The sequence below is a fragment of the Mobula birostris genome, chromosome 9 (genome assembly GCF_030028105.1).
Source record: "Mobula birostris isolate sMobBir1 chromosome 9, sMobBir1.hap1, whole genome shotgun sequence".
NCBI classification, from domain to species: domain Eukaryota; kingdom Metazoa; phylum Chordata; class Chondrichthyes; order Myliobatiformes; family Myliobatidae; genus Mobula; species Mobula birostris.
Window position 1 is genome coordinate 27,079,095 of NC_092378.1, and position 20,292 is coordinate 27,099,386.

General features: G+C 39.4%; 1 protein-coding gene across 1 annotated transcript in view; it reads right to left on the bottom strand.

The window, feature by feature from the left end:
* The window catches only part of lrp6 (low density lipoprotein receptor-related protein 6), a 147,347-nt gene extending 129,313 nt beyond the window's left edge, over positions 1–18,034 (bottom strand). Inside the window, exons 1-3 of the mRNA XM_072267652.1 lie at positions 17,826–18,034; positions 17,553–17,666; positions 14,370–14,763 (exon numbers count right to left, since the gene is read on the bottom strand). Of these exons, the coding sequence (XP_072123753.1) occupies positions 14,370–14,763; positions 17,553–17,607 (449 nt within the window). The 5' untranslated portion in view covers positions 17,608–17,666; positions 17,826–18,034. The remainder of the gene's footprint in view (positions 1–14,369; positions 14,764–17,552; positions 17,667–17,825) is intronic.
* Positions 18,035–20,292: the final 2,258 nt, after the last annotated feature.

A 20,292-nucleotide genomic window follows, 5' to 3' on the forward strand; every position in this document is an offset into this window, starting at 1 on the left:
CAGACACCTACCACTCACCAAGAACAATCTCCTTTCTCAACTTTAACCCTTCACCAATTACTACAGCCTTCACAAAAGGGAATGAGGTCCTATGGACTTTAAGCATAATTATCCATATCTCCATTACAATTCACCTGCATTCCAAAAGAAAACCTCAACTCACCCCATCTTTAGACAGTTACCATTTTCCAATTTTGACAAATCAATTTGCAACTCTCTTCTGGATCAATTTTTCTTCAATGCAGTTTTTTAAAAAAAATGCACACACAGTCTCCTGACTCCATCTCTCCCCCAGCTCAGTCTGCCCATCATCCCCCTTCTCACCTGGTTCCACCTATCACAGGCTAAGCCCTGTCTCACCCCTTCATCATCAGTGCAGGGTTATAACTCAAAGCATCGACCACCCCTTTGCCCCCACAAATGCTGTCACAATTACTGTTAGGAAGATAACACTAACAAAATTCCACATTTATTTAAATCATTTCAACTACAATTCTTCATCTGCTATGTTCAGCTCAGGAACTCATAACTTGGGACCAATGAGTGGCCCAGAATTCTAGCTGTCTGTTCAGTCACTTCAGAACATATAAACATGTTGTGTCTGCACAACTACACATCAAGTAAATAAAGGTAGGCACTCAGAGAAGTTAACGTGTATATTCACTTTGACGTGAGCGCAACAAATCAACATGCATAAGTCATTAGTCAATAATTAGTGCTAACGAGAGTCACTGCACTAAAAGAAATAGATCCACACATTACATAACCATTGGCCAATATTTTGTTAAAACAGGCACACTTTTCCCTCAGTTGTTTGGACACGGGGTTACAATTATTTGCATAGAAGATTTTCAAGTTAAGGTTGTTAGTCACTTTCTATTTCATTTACAAGAACAATTAAGTATAATGGTTTGTATTTCAATAGTGAATAAACTATCATCACAATCCACAACTCAAATGAAAAAGGAGCAAACCAAAAAAAAGTTATCAGTCATAGAGTTCAAGTACAGAAATGGGATTTCAGCTGACTGCAATGCCCATCTTCACTAATCTCATTTTCCTGCAAACGGCCCATATCCTTCTCCTTTCCTATCCAATATATCTGAAAACAAATCATTAGCCTGAGGAGCAATTCAGCAAATGAAATATCAATGGGCTTGGTGTACCTAGTTAACTATTTCACTCTTGCTATGGCACTGGTATATTTATTTACACACACACACACACACACACTTGTTCTGCTCCCTAAAACAGAAAGCTGAACAACATCTGGATGTATTCAACAGTTCCAGATTTTATCTAATCTTTTTATTCAACTGGAGTGTGCGGTGGAGGGTGAAGGATCAGTCAGTTAACTACAAAACAAGGCGGAGAAAATGGCTCCCATATTTCTACAAATCATTCAGGATATTAACTGATTCCATCCCACCCCCACCCAAACACCAAGATGACCACAAGAACAGCAGCTTAACTGCCATGCCATTGCTCAGCAGTTGTTTGCACATGGTGCAGATTCAAAGAAAACAATTTAAACAGAACCAGTCCGCAAGGCAACTTCAACTCAATTCTTCAAATACTAGCTTTCTTGGTCAGACATGATGCCAAACCAGCAATCATTTCACAACACCACAGGGCAATTTGCTTCCTCCTCAAAGACGATCATACTGGCCAAAGCATTTCACTTCCCCAAATGTCCCACATGCAGAGTTCAATTAGAACTTCCTATTCCATTCACTAAATTCACACACAACCAGCAATTCAGGCTGTTATACCCAAACTGCATCTGTGCTGTGCACTTCTCTAACAGAATTTATCATATTAAATTTGGGCCTTGACAGCGGAAAATGAGTGGTAAATTACAGCATTTCTTATTTCCCAAATCAGTTATTTCATCCCTCCAAAACTTGTCATGATCTTTCTTGCAACAGAACCACAGTGTAAAACAATACAGGACAAAATTCTTCTCTGCTGGTCATCTGTGGTTAGGTTATCAAATTAGGTTACAGAATGATAATCAAGAATTGTGAAGTGCAGAAAGATTGCACCACGAAATTCAGGAACGACAAACACCTCTACTGAAAATGTAATTGCAAATTTTCATGATTGATGGATTTCATTGACAGTACATGAAACAGCCACCATAATAAACTCTGTAGATTGTTTAATGCCAGGTCTACAGCAAGGTCAACGTGGACTAGTTGGAGAGGAGAAAATATAACTAAGTTAAGCAGATGCAAATAAATCCACTCAAATTAATATTGAATCTATAGGTATGATTTTGTGCTAGCAGATTTGAGGTGATACTGTCCTTGAGTACCGCTACCAATTACCATAGAGAGATGAAGAAGGATCACCTTTTAAACATTCCCACTGCTTACTGATAGACACAAATTCTGAGCCCAGCTACTTTCCCCACTTAAACCCCTCACTAGTCATGATCAAGTAGAAAATAAACATAGTTCAATACAACTTCCACTGATAAACGCACAGAAAGGAGTCACTGAAAAGAGAGCATCTCAGCATCAGACAAGCTCTACAGCTCTGCAACATCTGATCATGAGTGATGGAGGTCAATTTAAACAGCTAACGGGGGCAGTAGATTCAATAAGAACCCCATTTTCAAATTTTGCATGAATCCAACATGCAGGTGTTAAAGACCAAAGCATTTGTTAGCACATTTCTCCTGACATCCCCACTCCACGTAATCATTAAAAAAAAACAGCCAACAGCACCTGATACACACACCTTCGGAGTAGCATATTGAAGAATTTTTCTTTCGAAATTGCCAACCATTAGCCGAGCCAGAGCAGTGGTATCTACTAACAATGTGAAAAATTGTTCAAATCTGTCCTGTCCACAAAGCAGAACAAATGCAATTAGTCTGCCTTCAAGTCAAACCAATGGAATGCCTTGTCCATAAAGTTTTTTTTAAGGGCACTTGCATGTTAACTGCCTGCTGAACAACAGTCAGATTGAATGTTGCTGAGAGCACTCCGCTCAACATCATAGTTATGAGCCCAATATGTGCCAAATAGCCCAGAGGTGAGGAGAGGTGAGTCACTGCAGGCAGCATGTGACTGCAGAAAGCCAAGTTAACACTGAATTCATGCTTTGCTCAAGAAAACTGTGGTTGTTGGAAGCAATCACTGCAGAAGTTCCTTGGGACAGAACCCTAGATCCAATCATCTCCAGTTCTTTCATAATGACCATCCACAAGATCAGAAGTGGGGGTACATGCTGTTGATTGTACAATACTGCTGACAGTTCCTCAGCAAGGGCAACATTTCATGCCTGCATTCAGCCAGACCTAAACAACCAAGACCCAGTCACCACCACCTTCTCAAGGACAATCAGAAATGCACAATAAAGTAGTTGGCTTTGTCAGTGAAACCCACAACCATAAAAAATTAAATAAGAAACATCACCAGATTTAATTCAATTAGTTGTTTTCAACTGGGAATGACCTTTTTATAAAAAGATAGCAAAGGGCCCCCAAAAGGAAATAAATCTGAGTTTCTTTGATCAGACCACTTCAAGGTATAAAATCATAAATTAAACTAAATTGCAGTACCAAGTTGTCTGTAAATATAGCATGTTTCTAAATTTTACTTTGAAGGATGTAATTATTGATCGCTTTAAAAAGACCTGCTGGAAGCAGTAAATCTTAGCAGATTTAGCGGCAAAAGTGATCTTTGGGGAATGGCAGTAAATTGTATTCCCCTCAATATTCAATGTCAGGGACACAAATGGAAGCAAGTATCAGGAATGAACAGCAACCAGACATCTGACAATCCACTATCTGTTCAGCTCTATTGACCACAGATAAGCTTGCATCTCATCTGCAGCTGATTACACAACACAAATTCCAGACCAAATAAATCTTCCTCATTAAAAAAAAGGCAGGAAGTTACAATCATAGTGGTGGTGATTTCGTTTTAGATAAGAGATCGCACATTCTCCCTGAAATTGCGTCGGTTTTCCCTGGCTGCCGCCTGCCTGGCTCATCCCAACAACCCACATCTTGGTAGGTTAAAATGCCCCAAGCGTGGATCAAAGTGTTAGAATAAGGAGTTGACTGGAATTAACAGGGGTTAGATTAATTCTGGGGCAGCACGGTAGCATAGTGGTTAGTACAACACTTTACAGTGCAGGCCATCCAGGTCCAATTCCAGCCACTGCCCATAAAGAGTTTGTACGTTCTCCCTGTGACCACGTGGGTTTCCTCCTGAAGGCCTGGTTTCTTTCTTTTTCCATATTTTTATTAATTACTTGCATAAATGAATACAAAATACACTATATTATGCAAACAGTAACAAGATTGAAGTACCCCATAACTATGTACAGTAAGTTAACCATAATATTGAAAAGATATTTTATTCTAATCTAAAGCAAAATCAAAACACCATAACAAAACAGAAGAGAAGAAAAAAAACAGCTGTTTGCTTAAAAGAAAAAAATCTGACATATAGTCGTAAATTCAAACATATAATAGCCATCATCATTGCTGAACAAATCGAAAATTGTGAAAGTTGTTCCAAAAAGGTCCCCATAATGTGAAAAAATCTTGTCTAGGTATAGAAATACCTAATCTTCTCTAGATTTAGACATAACATAACATCAATCAACCAATGGGCATGAGTAGGCAGAGAGGCATCTTTCCATTTAAGCAACAAAACCCTTCTGGCTAAAAGAGAAATAAAAGCCAAAATATGCAAATCATTCCGCTTAAGAGTAAAATCATTTCCTCCAACAATGCCGAACAAGGCAGTCAGAGGGTCGGGTTTAAAGTTTACTTTAAAAAGCTCCAAGAAAGTTTTAAATACTTCTTTACAAAATTTATCAAGCCGCGGGCAGGACCAAAACATATGAATTAGAGAGGCCTCTTCGACATTACACCTATTACGGAATGGAGAAAAATCCGAGTAAAGATGAGAACCACTCTATGAACCACTTTAAATTGTAAAAGAGAGTGGCGCGCACATAACGAAGAGGTGTGAAGAAGGTTTCCTCCCACGTACCAGATCATTGCAAATTGTCCCATGATAAGGCCAAGATTAAAATGAGGGCATTGCCTAGCAGCGTGGCTCAAAGGACCAGGGGAACCATTTCTGCACTGAATCTCAATCAATAAATAATAAACAACTCTGAATAAACCAGGTCTTTTTTCTGACCAGCACATAATTCTCCGAAACTTCCGCCACCTCCAACTGGATCCTACCTCCAAACACACCTTTCCCTCCTCCCCTTCTGATTTCCGCAGGGATCACTCCCAACGCAACTCCCTTGTCCATTCATCCCTCCCCACCGATCTCCCTTCTGGCACTTACCTTTGCAAGTGAAGCAAGTGCTACACCTGCCCCTACACCTCCTCCCTCACTACCATCCACAGCCCCAAACAGTTCCTCCAGGTGAGGCGACACTTCAGCTGCGAGTCTGTTGGGGTCATATACTGTGTTTGGTGTTCTTGGTGTGGCCTCCTGTATATCCGTGGGATCCAGTGTAGACTACGAGAATGCTTCGCCGAGCATCTACGCTCCGTCCGCCAGAGCAAGCGGGATCTCCCAGTGGCCACCCATTTTAATTCCACTTCCCATTCCAATATGTCCATCCACGGCTTCCTCCATTGTTGGGATAAGGTCACACTTTGGCTGGAGGAACAACAACTCATATTCCATTTGGGTAGCCTCCAACCTGATGGCACGAAAATCGATTTCTCAATCTTCCAGTGATGCCTCCGTGCACCCCCCCCTTCACCATTTCCCATCCCCTTGTCCCTCTCTCATGTTATCTCCTTGCCCACCTATCACCTCCCTCTGGTGCCCCTTCCCCCCACCCCACTTTTCTTTCTTTCTTCCATGGCTTTGTCTCTTTCAATCAACTTCCTAGCTCTCTGCTTCATTCCCCCCCCCCACCCGCTCTAAGTTTCACCAATCGCCTGGTGTTTCTCTCCCCTCCCCCCCCCCCCCCATCTTTCAAATCTACTCCTTGGCTGTTTCCCCCCTCCAGTTCTGGCAAAGTTTTGACCCGAAACGACAACTGTGGTTTCCCCCCCCCCCCCCCCGCAAAGGTGTGCTCTGGCTTGCTGAGTTCCTCCAGCATTGTGTGTCTGTCTGTCTGTCTTGGATTTCCAGCATCTGCAGATTTTCTCTTGCTCAGGTCTCCCCCCCCCCCCAAAAAAAATAAGATAAAAAGGAATTTATTACTTATAATTAAACTGGATCACCTAATTGGATTTAAGCTTTTATAAATTTGGAAGAATAAACTGGCATCAATAGTATCAAGGAAAAACAGTCTGGAAATATTGTCAGACAACAAATTCAAAAACTCCAACTTTTGTACGTAATACGATAATATCAAAATCTATTTATATTGGCATCTCAAACATCTAATTACTACACTTAAAGTAATGCGTAATATCATCCATAACTATAAATGACCCACAGTGCTATCTTTGTGTGTTCTCTAAAATGTGGACAAGACAAAGCAAACCTATCATTTGGTTCTGGCATATACCAGGGTGCACATCGGATTTTGAATAGAACAAACATGGCTGCTTCTTCCCATCTTCTATGAAGTAAATCAGGACTGGAGGAGATTGAAGCATAAAACACTATCAAGAACAATGTTATTAAAAAACTGGCCATAAATTCACACTGGTGAAAGATAATCTTTGATACAGTTGAGAAGACAAATTGTACAAAGTAGGGCTTTGCTCCCCATTAATGACATAGACAATGTAACACCATTGCCCAACTATTATTATTGTCACACTGCACAAAATTCTAAATAAAAGTAAGCGAGCAGTCACTTTGAATACTGGCAGTGCACCTGATAAATTTCAGTATAGGACATCCCATACACCTCTACAAGGAACTTACTATCTCACCTTGTCTCAAGTTTAGGACAACCTGGTTCACGTACCACTACTGAGATTCATATTGCCAAGGACAAATACTGTGGATGAACCAAATATACTACAGGTTATCAGGTTATTCTAAGACACAAAATTCAACATATATAATTTTTCACTTCCTGTTCTGAATTTCCAGAATTTCAAGATTCAAGATGGTACACAAGTGTAAGAATCCAATACAGCACAAAACACAATAATAAATATGCATACAACATATTGCATATTGAATAAATATGCATAGATTCATTGCATGTCCATAAAGTGACACTAGGCTGTAGACAAGGTGACTGAAGAGAAATAACAAAGCAATGGTTGAGTTAGTGGGTGGATGTGTTGATCAGCCTTACTATTGGGGGAAGCAGCTGTTTGTTTTTGAGTCTGGTGGTCCTAATGTGAATGCTACATAGAATGGAGAGGGACAAACAGACCATGAACAGTGAGAGTGGAATCCTTCATGATATTACTGGCCCTCTTCCGGCACCTTCCTCTATATGTGTGTCCTTTGTAGCAGGTAGGCTGTGGCCAGTGACGCATTGTGCAGTTTTGACTACCTGTTGTAGGGCTTGCCTGTCTGACACAGCATTGTTTCCATACCAAGCAGTGACGGGGCTTGTCAGGATGCTCTCTACTGTGCATCTGTAGTATGATGTGAGTACAGATGTGCTAAGTCCATTTACTTTAATTTAAATAGAATTCCACATTCACAGAAACTAAGTATAAATTCTTATATAAAAAGCCACCAAAAATCTTCAAACATGCTCATAAAACATGTTTAAAAGCAATTACAACTACTATTAAAACAAAAGACTTCAGTCACCATTCTGACTGACAGCTGGTGGAAACAAACTGGATTAATGTGCTTTAAAGGTTTTATTTATTGTCCCTCCCTTCAAACAACAAATGGCAGATCAGAAGATCCTGAACAGACTGAAGCCCTGCTAAAGTGAAGTGCCGAACAGGCTTTAAATTTTATAGTGTCCTCACAAGGCCTGAGCAGCTTCAGTAATTTTGAAACCAAATCAATGTTCGACATAGCACTGTGTAAATTACATTAAAACTCCAATAATCTGCCACCTCCGTGATAGCAGTAGTACTGGACTGCTAATTCTCAGTACAATTAATTCTTCTGGCTTTGAGGTGTTACATAATGGTTGAAATTTTCTATTGAGCTCAATGAGGGTCAGGGCAGCAAAGAAAGTAATGAAATGTCTCCTTGCTAAACCAATGAAATGTAATAATTGTACCACAAGCTTTTGTAGTTTTACTGTACAGCAACTTTGCGCACATTTCCTCAAATTAGATCTATCTCAAATTCTGAAACATTTCAATCAACGGTGGTAATGGTGATTTATATGGTGCTTTCTAAACATTTAGGATATTTTGATTTAAATTTAATATTGAATCCTTTCATAACATCAAAGCCTTCTTAATATTTGATAATTTCTTTAAGATACTCAAATGTTAATTCTGTAACAATACCATATTAAATCTACTTAAACCAATGAGAACAAGTTCTCACGCAAGTATGAAATTAAGCACCCTTGGAAAATCGTCACATGAATTGAGCATGAAGGAATCAGGGACAATGACCTTAACAAAAAGGTTTTATTTAGTTTTGGACACTGATTGACATATAACAGTATGCTGCAACCACCACCCTAGAGCAGAGAAGCAATGTTCTCCCAGATCTTCATAAATGCCATTCAGACTAATTTTCCTCAACTTCACTTCTTCCCCTAAACGCAGTGGCAAAGGAAAAATCCTCGATGCTCCATTCAGGTCAGCGGCACCTACCACGGACCTCACCACCTCCAAGTTATGGGGGCAGAAGTTTAATGCTAGAATGAACCACGGTACGGCTGGAATCTAGCCAATGTATTCTATGTTTGGAATCGTGGATGTAAATGCTTTTTCAGCTCAGAAAGCCAAATGGTCTATGAACTCTCAGACTGCACTCCATTATCTAATCACAGTTGTACAAGTGAGGTGCCACACCAGCTTAACTGTCAAAGGTTACAACAAAGGGAAGAGAAGTCGATTCTGAAACCAGTTAAAAATAAAGCAACATGTAGTACCTGCCCCTGTCAGTAAGCTTCCCTAGTGTTTAGAGTTCCACAGGAAGGTAGCTGCTTGGACAAAGTACCAAAGGAATACTTGTGCATTGTTAAGTATGTGGAAGATCAGATACCTGCTGAACAGGCACTGCACACTTAAATGCTGGTAAACCTCCCGCCATTAGCGACAGGGGGTTATGAATATGATCAATTACAATAATGGCAGGCAGCAGCAGTCGAGTCAACACTACCAAACTAGCCCGTCCCATTTCTTTTTATCACAATACCATAATGAAGCACCATAAACAAGGCTGTTATCTATGTATCCATTCCAGGGAGTACAGCACAAAATTCAGACTGGCATTCAAATGGCACACAGACAAAAAGATGCACTGGGCACATCTGACCTTGTGTGGAAAGAAGAGCGTTCACAGTAAATCATTAACCTGCCCTTTCCAGCATTTTCTATTTGTATATACAGCAGCAAGACAGGCTAGAGACTTCTCTCGTATGGCCAAAATTTGTCTCACAACCAAAAGCAAAATCTCTCCTTATTGCATTCCTGTTTATGGACCTCGCTGCAAAAGGTGTTTTCTGCTCCAATTCTTCAATTACAAGTGATGCCACTTTAAAAGTATCTAACTTTAAGCAAAGTCCTCTTCTGCATTCTGCAGCCATGAAAGAAACAAACATAAAACTCATTTTGATCTTTATTCGTACCTGAAGAACTGTAATGTAACAGGGAGGGGAAAGGGGAAAAAAATTACAAGATGTCATGATTGAACACACCTGCTCACACCACTAGCAGCCACTTCAGTTTTTGGCATCAACGTGAAGCAGGAACAGTATGGGCGTGTAAATGTCACTAGATTTGTTACAAAAAAAATACATGGATGGAACATTATCAAGGTCCATTAAAAAGAAAGAGATGCCAAGTGTTGAGGAACAACTATAGAATACAAATAGGCTGGGAGAAGGAACCGATTTAGGTTAACAAACAAAATATGGCTGCATATTTTTTGATCAAAGACAAAAGCATGTTTTAAATCGTATAATTCTCTGTTAAAGCAAAAAAGCTTATGGACAAATCCTGACTCCGGTGTATAACTAACCATCAAATTACTAAGATATGGTATACACAAAGATTTGCACATGAAAATGAATTTTGTTTATTAAATTATTTTTATTCTATCACATTTCAATACCAGACTGATCAGAAGCTCAGGGTATTCCACCCCCCCCCCCCAGTGAATTGCTTGATGGCTGTGTCACTAGACTATTCTACAACCAATTGAGTATTTATAAAAAAACGATGTAAAGCTTCAAGTTTATCTGTAGAGAGTGAAAATTTACAATAAAGCTCAACAGGTTCACAACTGCTCAAACAAATTAATCTGTTACAACTGAACAATTTGGCCTACATGGGACTCACGGTCTTCACTACCCATTTGACTCAACTTTTGAGGAGCAACAGACAATACCTTGCCAGGTTTCCTTCATTAGGGTGAAAAGTATTTTAGAGCCCAATAATGTAGATTCTTATTATACTGGGTCAATCTACTGGAAATTAGTGAAATACACTGCACACTGAAGCAACCTGCCACAAAATACTCCCAGCAGGCAGGTCACACTCCCAGTTTTCAGGTTACAACCTCGAACTTGTTTAGCAACCAGACAAACAAAACATGCCAAATAAACAGCTACATGCTCCACACAGCGTTCAGTGCAGTCTGACTTGGCACTACATTCCAAAGATTATGATTCACTTATCAAACACTTCTACCAGTATTTTTTGGGAGGAGAAGAGGAACGAAGAGATGGAAAAGGACAAAGTCCGAAAGAACACCTCCCATATGAAGGAATATTTCCTTTCAAAGATTAATGTAGAACAGCAATATTCACAAACGCTGGCCAAACCACCCTAAAGACTTACATTAGGCAACTATTTGGGAAGTGCAATATGACCAAACACAATGGATTAATGTGCCATATCTGATTAAATTAATACTTTGCTACCCTTTTCATCAATTACAAGGGAATGTACATAGCCACGTTCAAAATATCCCAAGAAGTTCATGTACCACTGTTGCACAAAATGAGATTCTGATTAGGAACAGATTTATATAGTGCCTTGAACAGGAATTTTTAATTACACATGCACAGAATGTGGTATCACTGGTCAGAACTAAAGTTTATTTCTCTACCTCTCTTGAAAAGGTGATGGTGAGCTGCACTCTTGTACTGTGGCAGTCCATCTTGTGTGTCATTCAATGATGTCAATACTTTCGTTATCACGGTGTGCAAATGTGGGTGGGCAGAGGGTAAAAACGGGACTTTCAGGTGGTGGTGCTATATCTAGCTGAAGTCATGAGATTGTGCTTATGTAGTCAATGTCTTGACAAGAAGCTGCATCTTGTTCTTACTATGGCTCAGAAATTTGAAGGCTTAATTTGCGAAAGAGACACATCTGGGCAATTGTCTTAAAGTCAAGAGAACACAAGTGCCACAGCTTCCCTAGCTCTGGATCATTACAGGCAAGATGTTGTCTGGTCTCACTACCCTTCCTGTAAACAATGGTCTTAGCTGTTCTAAGATTTCAAACAAAATGAATGGAACAGCCATTTGCTCTGTCAAGATGAGGTCACGGTAAAAGGAAATCAAGGCAAGGTCAGGAAGTTAAAGGAACCAAACCATGTCTGGCTTGATAGACGTGGATGCTTTTCAAGCAGAAGCAGAATGAAAAGATGGAGGGATCAGTTTGAGAATCCATGAGAAAGGGATCATGGACCTCCTGTGGGACGTTCGGCTTATGGTCGAGCAAGTAGACTACACACCAAGTGACCAGAGAACATAGATAGGCTCAGAAGTTTGGACAAGCCTATTCTTGGACTTGAAGACAAGGACAATAATTGTCTTGGGGGACTAAAAGCCATCGTAAATAACAGAGCAGAAAGGTGGCAAGTGTTTTTGTGCAGTAAAACTTTCGAGTTTGTCCTCTGGGAATGAACTATTCCCAGATATGTTAGTTGATCTCAAGCAGATAATAAGGACTTTATTTGGCATCAGTATCCTTTGATCTCAAGTACTGAAGAATTTTAAATTTGAAGTCTCAATACGTGCACAGGGAACATCTTTGGCTAAGTACAACTCCAACTTGTATTAACATTTACTAACAACACCATTGTTGTTGGCAAATTCGAAGGTGATGACAAACCGGCATATAGGAGGGAGAATGAAAATCTGGTTGAATGCTGCCACAACAACCTCTCAGCGTAATTTCAGCAAAACCAAAGGGCTGATTAGTGATTACAAAAAAGCTAGAGGTCCACTAACCAGTCCTCATGAAGGAATTAGAAGTGGATAGGATGAGTAGCTTTAAATTCATTGGCATTATCATATCAGAGGATCAGCACACAAACGCCATTTCAAGGGCACAATAGCAGCTCTACATACTTAAAAGTTAGCGTAAATTTGCCATGTCACCAAAAACTGTAAAACATTTTTATAGATGCTAGATGTACAGTGTAGGGTATCCTATTTGGTTGCATCAAAGCCTAATATGGAAACACCAATGTCCAAGAGCAGAGAAGTCTACAGAAAGGGGTGGATACAACACAGTCCATCACAGCAAAGCCCTCCCCATCACTAAGCACGTACACATGGAGCGCTGCTACAAGTGTGCATCCATCAAGGACCCCCACCATCCAAGGCCATGCTCTTTTCTCCATTCTACCACCAGGAGGGAGGTACAGAAGCCTTATAGGTCCCACACCACCCAACAACCATCAGGCTCCTGAACCAGTGTGAACAACAGTGAACTGATACTACATCCTACAGACTCACTTTCCAAGGACTCTACAAATCATGTCATCAGTATGAATTATTTCATTTGCACAATTTATCAGTCCTTGTCTATGCACAGTGCTTCATAAACTATTGTATTCTTAACTTTTCAGTAACTGCCTGCAAGAAAATTAATCTCTAATAGCATATAGTAAAATGTATGTATTTTGATAATAAAACTTAATTTGATAGAGAAAAAGCTACAAAGAATTGTAATGCATGAAATGCATGAGCATAAAGCACTAACAATAGTTTTAACGCATTTCTGTACATAAAAAATTCGGGGAATATGTAGAAAAACACATTTTAAAAATAACAGAACTTCCAGACTTGGACAGCTGAATGCAGTGCAATCAGACTTGCAGAGAATAGAATTTAGCTGCACATTTTATACTTATCCATCAGCTAAATTTAAAAGTGAAAACAAACCGAATGATAAAATAGGCCAATGCTTCTGACACACCCAAAATTAAAATACTAAACACAGCTTACCACTATATTTTCCCAAATTGATTTAACTGAGTATAACAAAAATGATTAAACAAGAGGAGCAACTCATTTTTAGGGACAGTGATATTTTCAGCACAACAGTTTATCCAAGTTTTGGCTAAAATTGAAGTATCATATACAAAAAATCTAATTAACTTTTTTTTACATCAGCTGTCTTTTTACACAGCTCGAAATCATTTCTGCCAAAGCCATTCAAAGCCAGCACTACAAATTCAATCTGAATAGTCAGGAATTTAAAACAATATGTACACCGCCACTTCCAGAAATGTTTTCAATAGAGCGACACGGTACAATGCAATCAGAATGGAATTCAATAATGTTATACTGTTCTCTCCATTTATTTGAGGTTATTAAACATCTTCTTTGCAATGTCATACTATCTGGATACAAGATGTCTCAAATGTATTAACACATTTCACATGGCAGGGCCACAACATCTATTCTACAGAAAGTGATGCAGTTTTTTTTTAAAACTGAACCCCCAATTACATAGCAGGTAGAGAAGGAAAAATACTTGGGAGGAGAAACACTCATTTCTCTAAACAAGTTAAATTGTTGAATACAGTAGAACAAATCACTAACCCAATGGCAAGGCTGTGTATTATTGTATCTTCTAAATAGCCAAAAAGTTACATAAACCTAATTGTGCAACACTAACTGTAATAATCATAGAAACTCACATAAACATAAATTATGTAGAAATATTTATACCGGTTGGAATCCAGTAAAATAATTCAATACACTAATCGACTTCAGATTTAGTCCTCAAAACCAATTATATTTTACAAAGTACAATAATTCTACCCTTTCAAAGATACAACCTCAATTCTTAATCTTTTCCAAGAAAAAAAAAAGGGTTTTTTTTCCTCCACCACAATCTAATAATTGAAGTTCAGAATACAACCAAACCTATTTTGGGAAACTAAGCAAATCAATAGTAAACATACAAACTCAGAAACAAAAATTTAACCTCTTTCCAAAATGCATTTTATATCTAAAAGTCAGAATTCCAGCCACTTCTGAATATCGTTTAAATAGTTTACACTTACCCCCTTGCTGGATCCAATGTGATTGCCCTAGGCTGGTCCAAATCTTGCCAGAATAATACTTTCCGTAATGATCCATCCAGATTAGCAACTTCAATCCGATTTGTTTCCGAGTCTGTCCAATACAACTTTTTCCCTAGCCAATCACAAGCCAATCCATCAGGTGATACAAGTCCCCATATCACCACATTTTGAGTATTTGCTGTCTGGTTTAGAAAAATGAGTTTGATTGCTTCTTCACTCACATCTGTCCAGTATACAAGATCCTCGGAAAATACAAAATCCACAGCAGCTGCATCTTCCAAACCGGCAACAAGAACTGTTGCGTTCGTCTTCCCTCCAGCAGCATCCACTAGCCTCAAGTCTCGCCGATTTGCAAATAGTAACAGTGGTGCCCCTATGTACATTTACAAAAAATAAAAGTTATTGTAAACTCTTAGCAAAGCATCATAAGTTTGTATATACATGGAGAAGATCACTATTAGTAATAACAATGAAGCAAAGTATCATTTTAGTTTACAATTCACAGATCTTTATCCAGGAATAAAAACAAGTTTTAAAAATCCCTTATATTACCTGAGAAAGGAGAGCAATCCCATGCAATTATGCTGTAAATCAGGCCTTCAGGCCTTGCAACATATTGTATATAATGCACACAATTTTCAAAATGGAGCCAAGCAACCTGGATCTATCCGTGTCTGCATAATTCATGGTTTACAAAAGTACAAACTGAAACTTTTGCCCAGAAACAAACTAGAGATTTTCAAACATCTAATATTTCACAGAGGCATTTAGCTCTTGGGTCTGAACTTTAAAATCCAAAATATCACAAAGCTTTTGGTCAGCTAGAAAATTATACTATCAATGATGTTACTGAGAATAATTGGATGTGTACTTTGCTACTTGTTAATTTTGCAGAGAACAAGGTAAACTTCAATTTTTGAAATCTCAAAACCTTGTGGTTTTAAGATAACATTCTGTTTCATAAAACAAAATCCAAATGTAAACTTGACATAGCTTCTTTCATCACTGCCAGATTTGATTAACAAAATATGCACTGAATCAGAACTCTAGTTATATTATTAATCCAATGAATATTAGATTCAAGTTCAGTCATCTTTCTTTCATTTGTATCCACTGATGAACAACTTCTGACCATTTATATTGACCTTTGTCATTCACCAAATAAACATAATCATCAAAAAAACTTCCAACATTCCACAAATTTATGTACCACACTTTTAAAATTTGCATACACATATTATTTAACTAATCCAATTGAAAACTTCCACTCTGTCAAAACAACTAAAAAATTGCCTAGTTTGAAGTTGCACAGGCGTTAACTTTACCCATACCTTTGCTGCTTCGGAACACTACACCTCAATAAAACAATACAGCATAAATCAGACCTGGAAGACATGATGAGTATTCGATACCACACTAAACAACCAGCATAATTTCACTAACATTTGAGCCACAATAAATTCCACTAGATACAACAGCCCACTGCATTTGTACCATCATCACAAACTGTCCAATAAGCAGTCAGCTGGAAATCACATAAACATTTTTAGACATTCCTCAGTTTGTAAACATCAATACATCAAAATAGGCATCATTAAAGCAATAAAGCTGTCACTGAAAGTCAAAAATATTATACAAATGTAATATTCATAAAATATTTGGAATCAAAATTAAAAGCTGAGAAACTATGTCCTTGCTTCCGACAGACGCCTCACCACCATTCCTTTTGGAGCCAAACAGCTAATAAATAACTCAACTTTTGTACAAACATGGCCATCTCAGCACTTGGTTACACAATGGGCTAGTTTTGAGATCCAGCAACTCTGCACAATAATAAATATTAGTTGAAGTTGACGTAAATTAAGCACAGGCAGTATATTTGGATAAGGTGGGTGGGGAGAAATTGATCCAATCTGTTATTCATTTACCTACAATTAAAACCAGACACGACTTGCAGTGTATTTGAAATTCAAAACTTATGCTTTCCCCAGTTCTACCCAGTTCTGTTTTTGAATTTGATTGTCTTCAAACCATATTTCTATACTATTAGAAACTTGGAATATGTTGCTTAAAAATACATATTCTTTTCTTAATTAAATGCCAAATATAAACTTCCTTCGGTATTTTCCCTGAAGTCTAAACCTATCAATCTACCCAACTCATCTGTCAGGAATCTTTATGACAGCAATGAGGAATCCAAGTATGAAATACCAGAGATGCACTAATAGCAAAAGCAATTTGTATACGACATAACGTAACCAGATCGAACTTCGAGTCAAGTGATCCACAGAACTACTTGTCGTCTTCTAAAATAACCCGTTTCTTACTTTTGGTCTTAGTGACTTAAATCTCCTCTACAGTTCACAGAACTACCTGTTGCATTTCGCTAATCAATATATACCCGTTAGTGTAACGAACACGAAAGTAAACACTTTATTTTACTATAACAAAGTCTTAAAATTAAATTGTACAGCTCTGGTAGAGGGGGTGGGAGTTTAGCTTGAAAACTACAATTTATTTACTTGTGCCTGAGACAAACTCTTAAGTATTAGGTTTTCTTCAAATTTAAAGAGTATAAAAGTTCTAAAACTATCTGGAGAAATTTCGGGAGATTTTCATGCCCTAGGGCTAATATTTTGTAAAATAAAAAATAAGAAACCCATTACAAAATGGTTAAAATGAACAGCTCAATTGCTTTCTTCAAGTGAAAGGATCAGATACCCTGTGGCAACATTTCGGTCGGTCGTGTTTGCCTAATGCTACAATATGGCAAGCAGATGCTTAAACCATTTCTTTCTCAACAAAAAAAAAGTTCCAGCAGATCCATTCCTCCCAGTGAGCACCCCGCGTTGCTTGCCAAGCATCCCCCCCCCCCCATATATACACACACACAAACTGCAGTCCTCTCCTCAGGAAAATATATGCCTTTATCCCACCGCACCACACACTCTCACACACACGAGACAAACGGCAGAAAACGCTGCACGACATTTTATTTCGGGCTTGTAACTGAACCTTTGACTCCCAACGTAAATGATAACGCATGCAAACCCGGGGCGAGGAACGACATGTTAACCCCCACCCTCCTCCCCTCGTGGGCCCCTCACTCGCGCTCCTTTCGCCTTGAGAGAGAGAGAGAGGGATCTTTTAACTTTTACTCACCCCTTATCAAAGAGCAGACACTGCACAACAGCAAATTCCTCAGCGCGGGACCCATTTCCCCCTCTCCCGTCCCTTCCTTCAGCCCAGTCGGGGAAAAGTCAGCGAGGCGACACACTGGAACGCATAGTTACAATGTTACTTCGGGAGCGGCTGCGAAGTCTCCGTCTCGCCAGCCATGGTTCCACAGCCTCCACTCACTCGCGTGCACACATCACTCAATCTCGGCTCACCGTCGGCGCAAGCACACCACTCGCCTCCTCTCCCTCCGCCTACCTTCCCCTTTCCCTCTCCGTGCGTACTATTTTCTTCCCGGCCAGCTCGCTCCCGCAGAGAGCGCCTCACGCATTTCTCCTCTCCATTCTCCCCGTCTTCCCCCCTCCTTCACCGGACTCGCGGCTCGCCTTCGCTCCGGATTTCTTTTGCGGCAAGCAGCGGTGTTCTGCCTTGGAACAACATAACCCTTTGACCCGGGCTGCGGCGCTACTTTTTTTTTAACACTAGAGCATCAAGTATCCTTTGTGCGTGGCTGTCCCTTCAGGTACTGTGTGTGGAGCATGTGGGAACCAGCGGACGACGTGGAAGAAGCACCGAGAGATGGTGACTTTTTGCATCTTAATCAAGCAGAACTGATTGCAAATAAATAAAGAGGAAAAGAGGAAACCACAAATTTAAAGGGAAATTTACAGTCAAGAATGCTAGTTAAAATATTCTGTTTGAGAAACTGTCGTAATTATGTATTTGCAGATTTCCATTTTTTCATACTCGAAAATAAGTATACCATGACAAATGAATGACTAAATATTTTAAGTAATATTAATTTGTTTATGCATGTATCGTTAAAGGATTTTATTCTTGATAACAATGGGGGAGCAATTCACCTTTTTAGTCTGTTTGGCTTCAAGATACTTAATAAAAGTATTAATATATCATAATCACTTTTTCACACCTTATGATTCTGCAATAACTATTATTGGGTTACTGAATTATCAATTAGTAATGACGACAAACAGGAATGGTATCAATAATGTATTGCTTCAATACTGGGCAATACAACTATCCTGACAAAACAATAGCCTTAATGTTTCCCAATCTAACAAACATATTTAAATCATATTTAGTTTATTTTCTTAAAACAAAATCATAAAAACAAACTGATTTAAGATCACAGATTTATGAGAGATCTCATGGTCCTGTTCAAGGTGAAGCTAGATCAGAATGAAGAGCAGGTTTAATATCACTGGCATCTGTTTTGAAATGTTGCTTTGCGGCGGCAGTACAATGCAATACATAATAATAAAAAACTATAAATTACAATTAAAGGTAGATAGAAAACAAATTAATTTAATTAAATCAGTAGTGTAAATACTGTCAGTGGGTTCATTGTCCATTCAGAAATCTGATCGCAGGAGAGAAGAAGCTGTTCCTGAAACATTGAGTGTGTGTCCTCAGACTCCTGTACCTTCTCTTTGATGGTAGCAATGAGAAGAGGGCATGTCCTGGGTGATGGAGGTCCTTAATGATGGATAGTGCCTTTTTGAGGCATTGCCTTTTGAAGGTGCCCACAAAGCTGGGGAGGCTAGAGTTCACGATGGAGCTGGTTGAGTTTAGAACTTCCTGCAGCTTTTTCAGTTTCTGTGCAGTGGCCCTTTCATACCAGATGGTGATGCAACCGATTAGATTGTTCTTCTCGGTAGATCTGTAGAAACTTGCAAGTACCTTTGGTGACATACCAACTCCCCTCAAACTCCTAATGGAATAAAGCTGCTGTCACCGCTTCTTTGTAAATGCATCAGTATGTTGCACCCAGGATAGATCCTCAGAGATGCTGACACCGAGGAACATGAAATTGTTTGCCTTTTCCTTTTCTGATCCCTCGACTGGTGCGTGTTCCCTCGACTCACCCTTACTGAAGTCCACAATCAGTTCCTTGGTCTTACTGAGGTTGAGTCCAAAGTTGTTGCAGTGACATTGCTCAACCAGCTGATCTATCTTGCTTCCAACGCCTCCTCAACACTATCTGAAATTCTGCCAACAATAGATATGTTGTCTGCAAATATGTAGATGACTTTTGAGCTGTGACTATCCACAGAATAATAGGTGTAGAGAGAGTAGAGTAGTGGGCTAAGTACACATCCTTGAGGTGCACCAGTCTTGATTATCAGTGGGGAGGAGATGTTAACTCCAATCTGCACAGACTGTGGTGTCCCAGTAAGGAAGTCGAGAATCCAGTTGCAGAGGGAGGTACAGAGGCCCAGGTTTTCGAGATTGTTGTTTCAAACTGTGGGTATGATTGTGTTGAACGCTGAGCTGTAGTCAATAAACAGAAGTCTGACGTAGGTATTACTATTGTCCAGGTAACCCAAGTCTGAGTGGAAAGCCAGTCAGATTTCATCTGCTGTAGACTGATTGTAGTGATAGGCAAATTGCGCGAGTCCAGGTCCTTGCTTATGAAAGAGACGATTCTGGCCATGACCAACTTCTCAAAGCACTTCATCACAGTACGTGTGAGTGCCACTGGCTGATAGTCTTGAAGCAGCTCAACCTGCTCTTTTTGGGCACAGATATGATTGATGCCCCTTTTGAAGTACTGTAAGTGGGAACCTCTGACTGCAGCCGTGAGAGATTGAAGATGTCCTCCCTGCACACCCCCACCAGCTGGTTGGCACAGGTTTTTAGAGCCTAAACAGGTAGGCCATTGGGGCTTCATGTCTTGAGAGGTTCACCCTCTTGAAAGATGAAG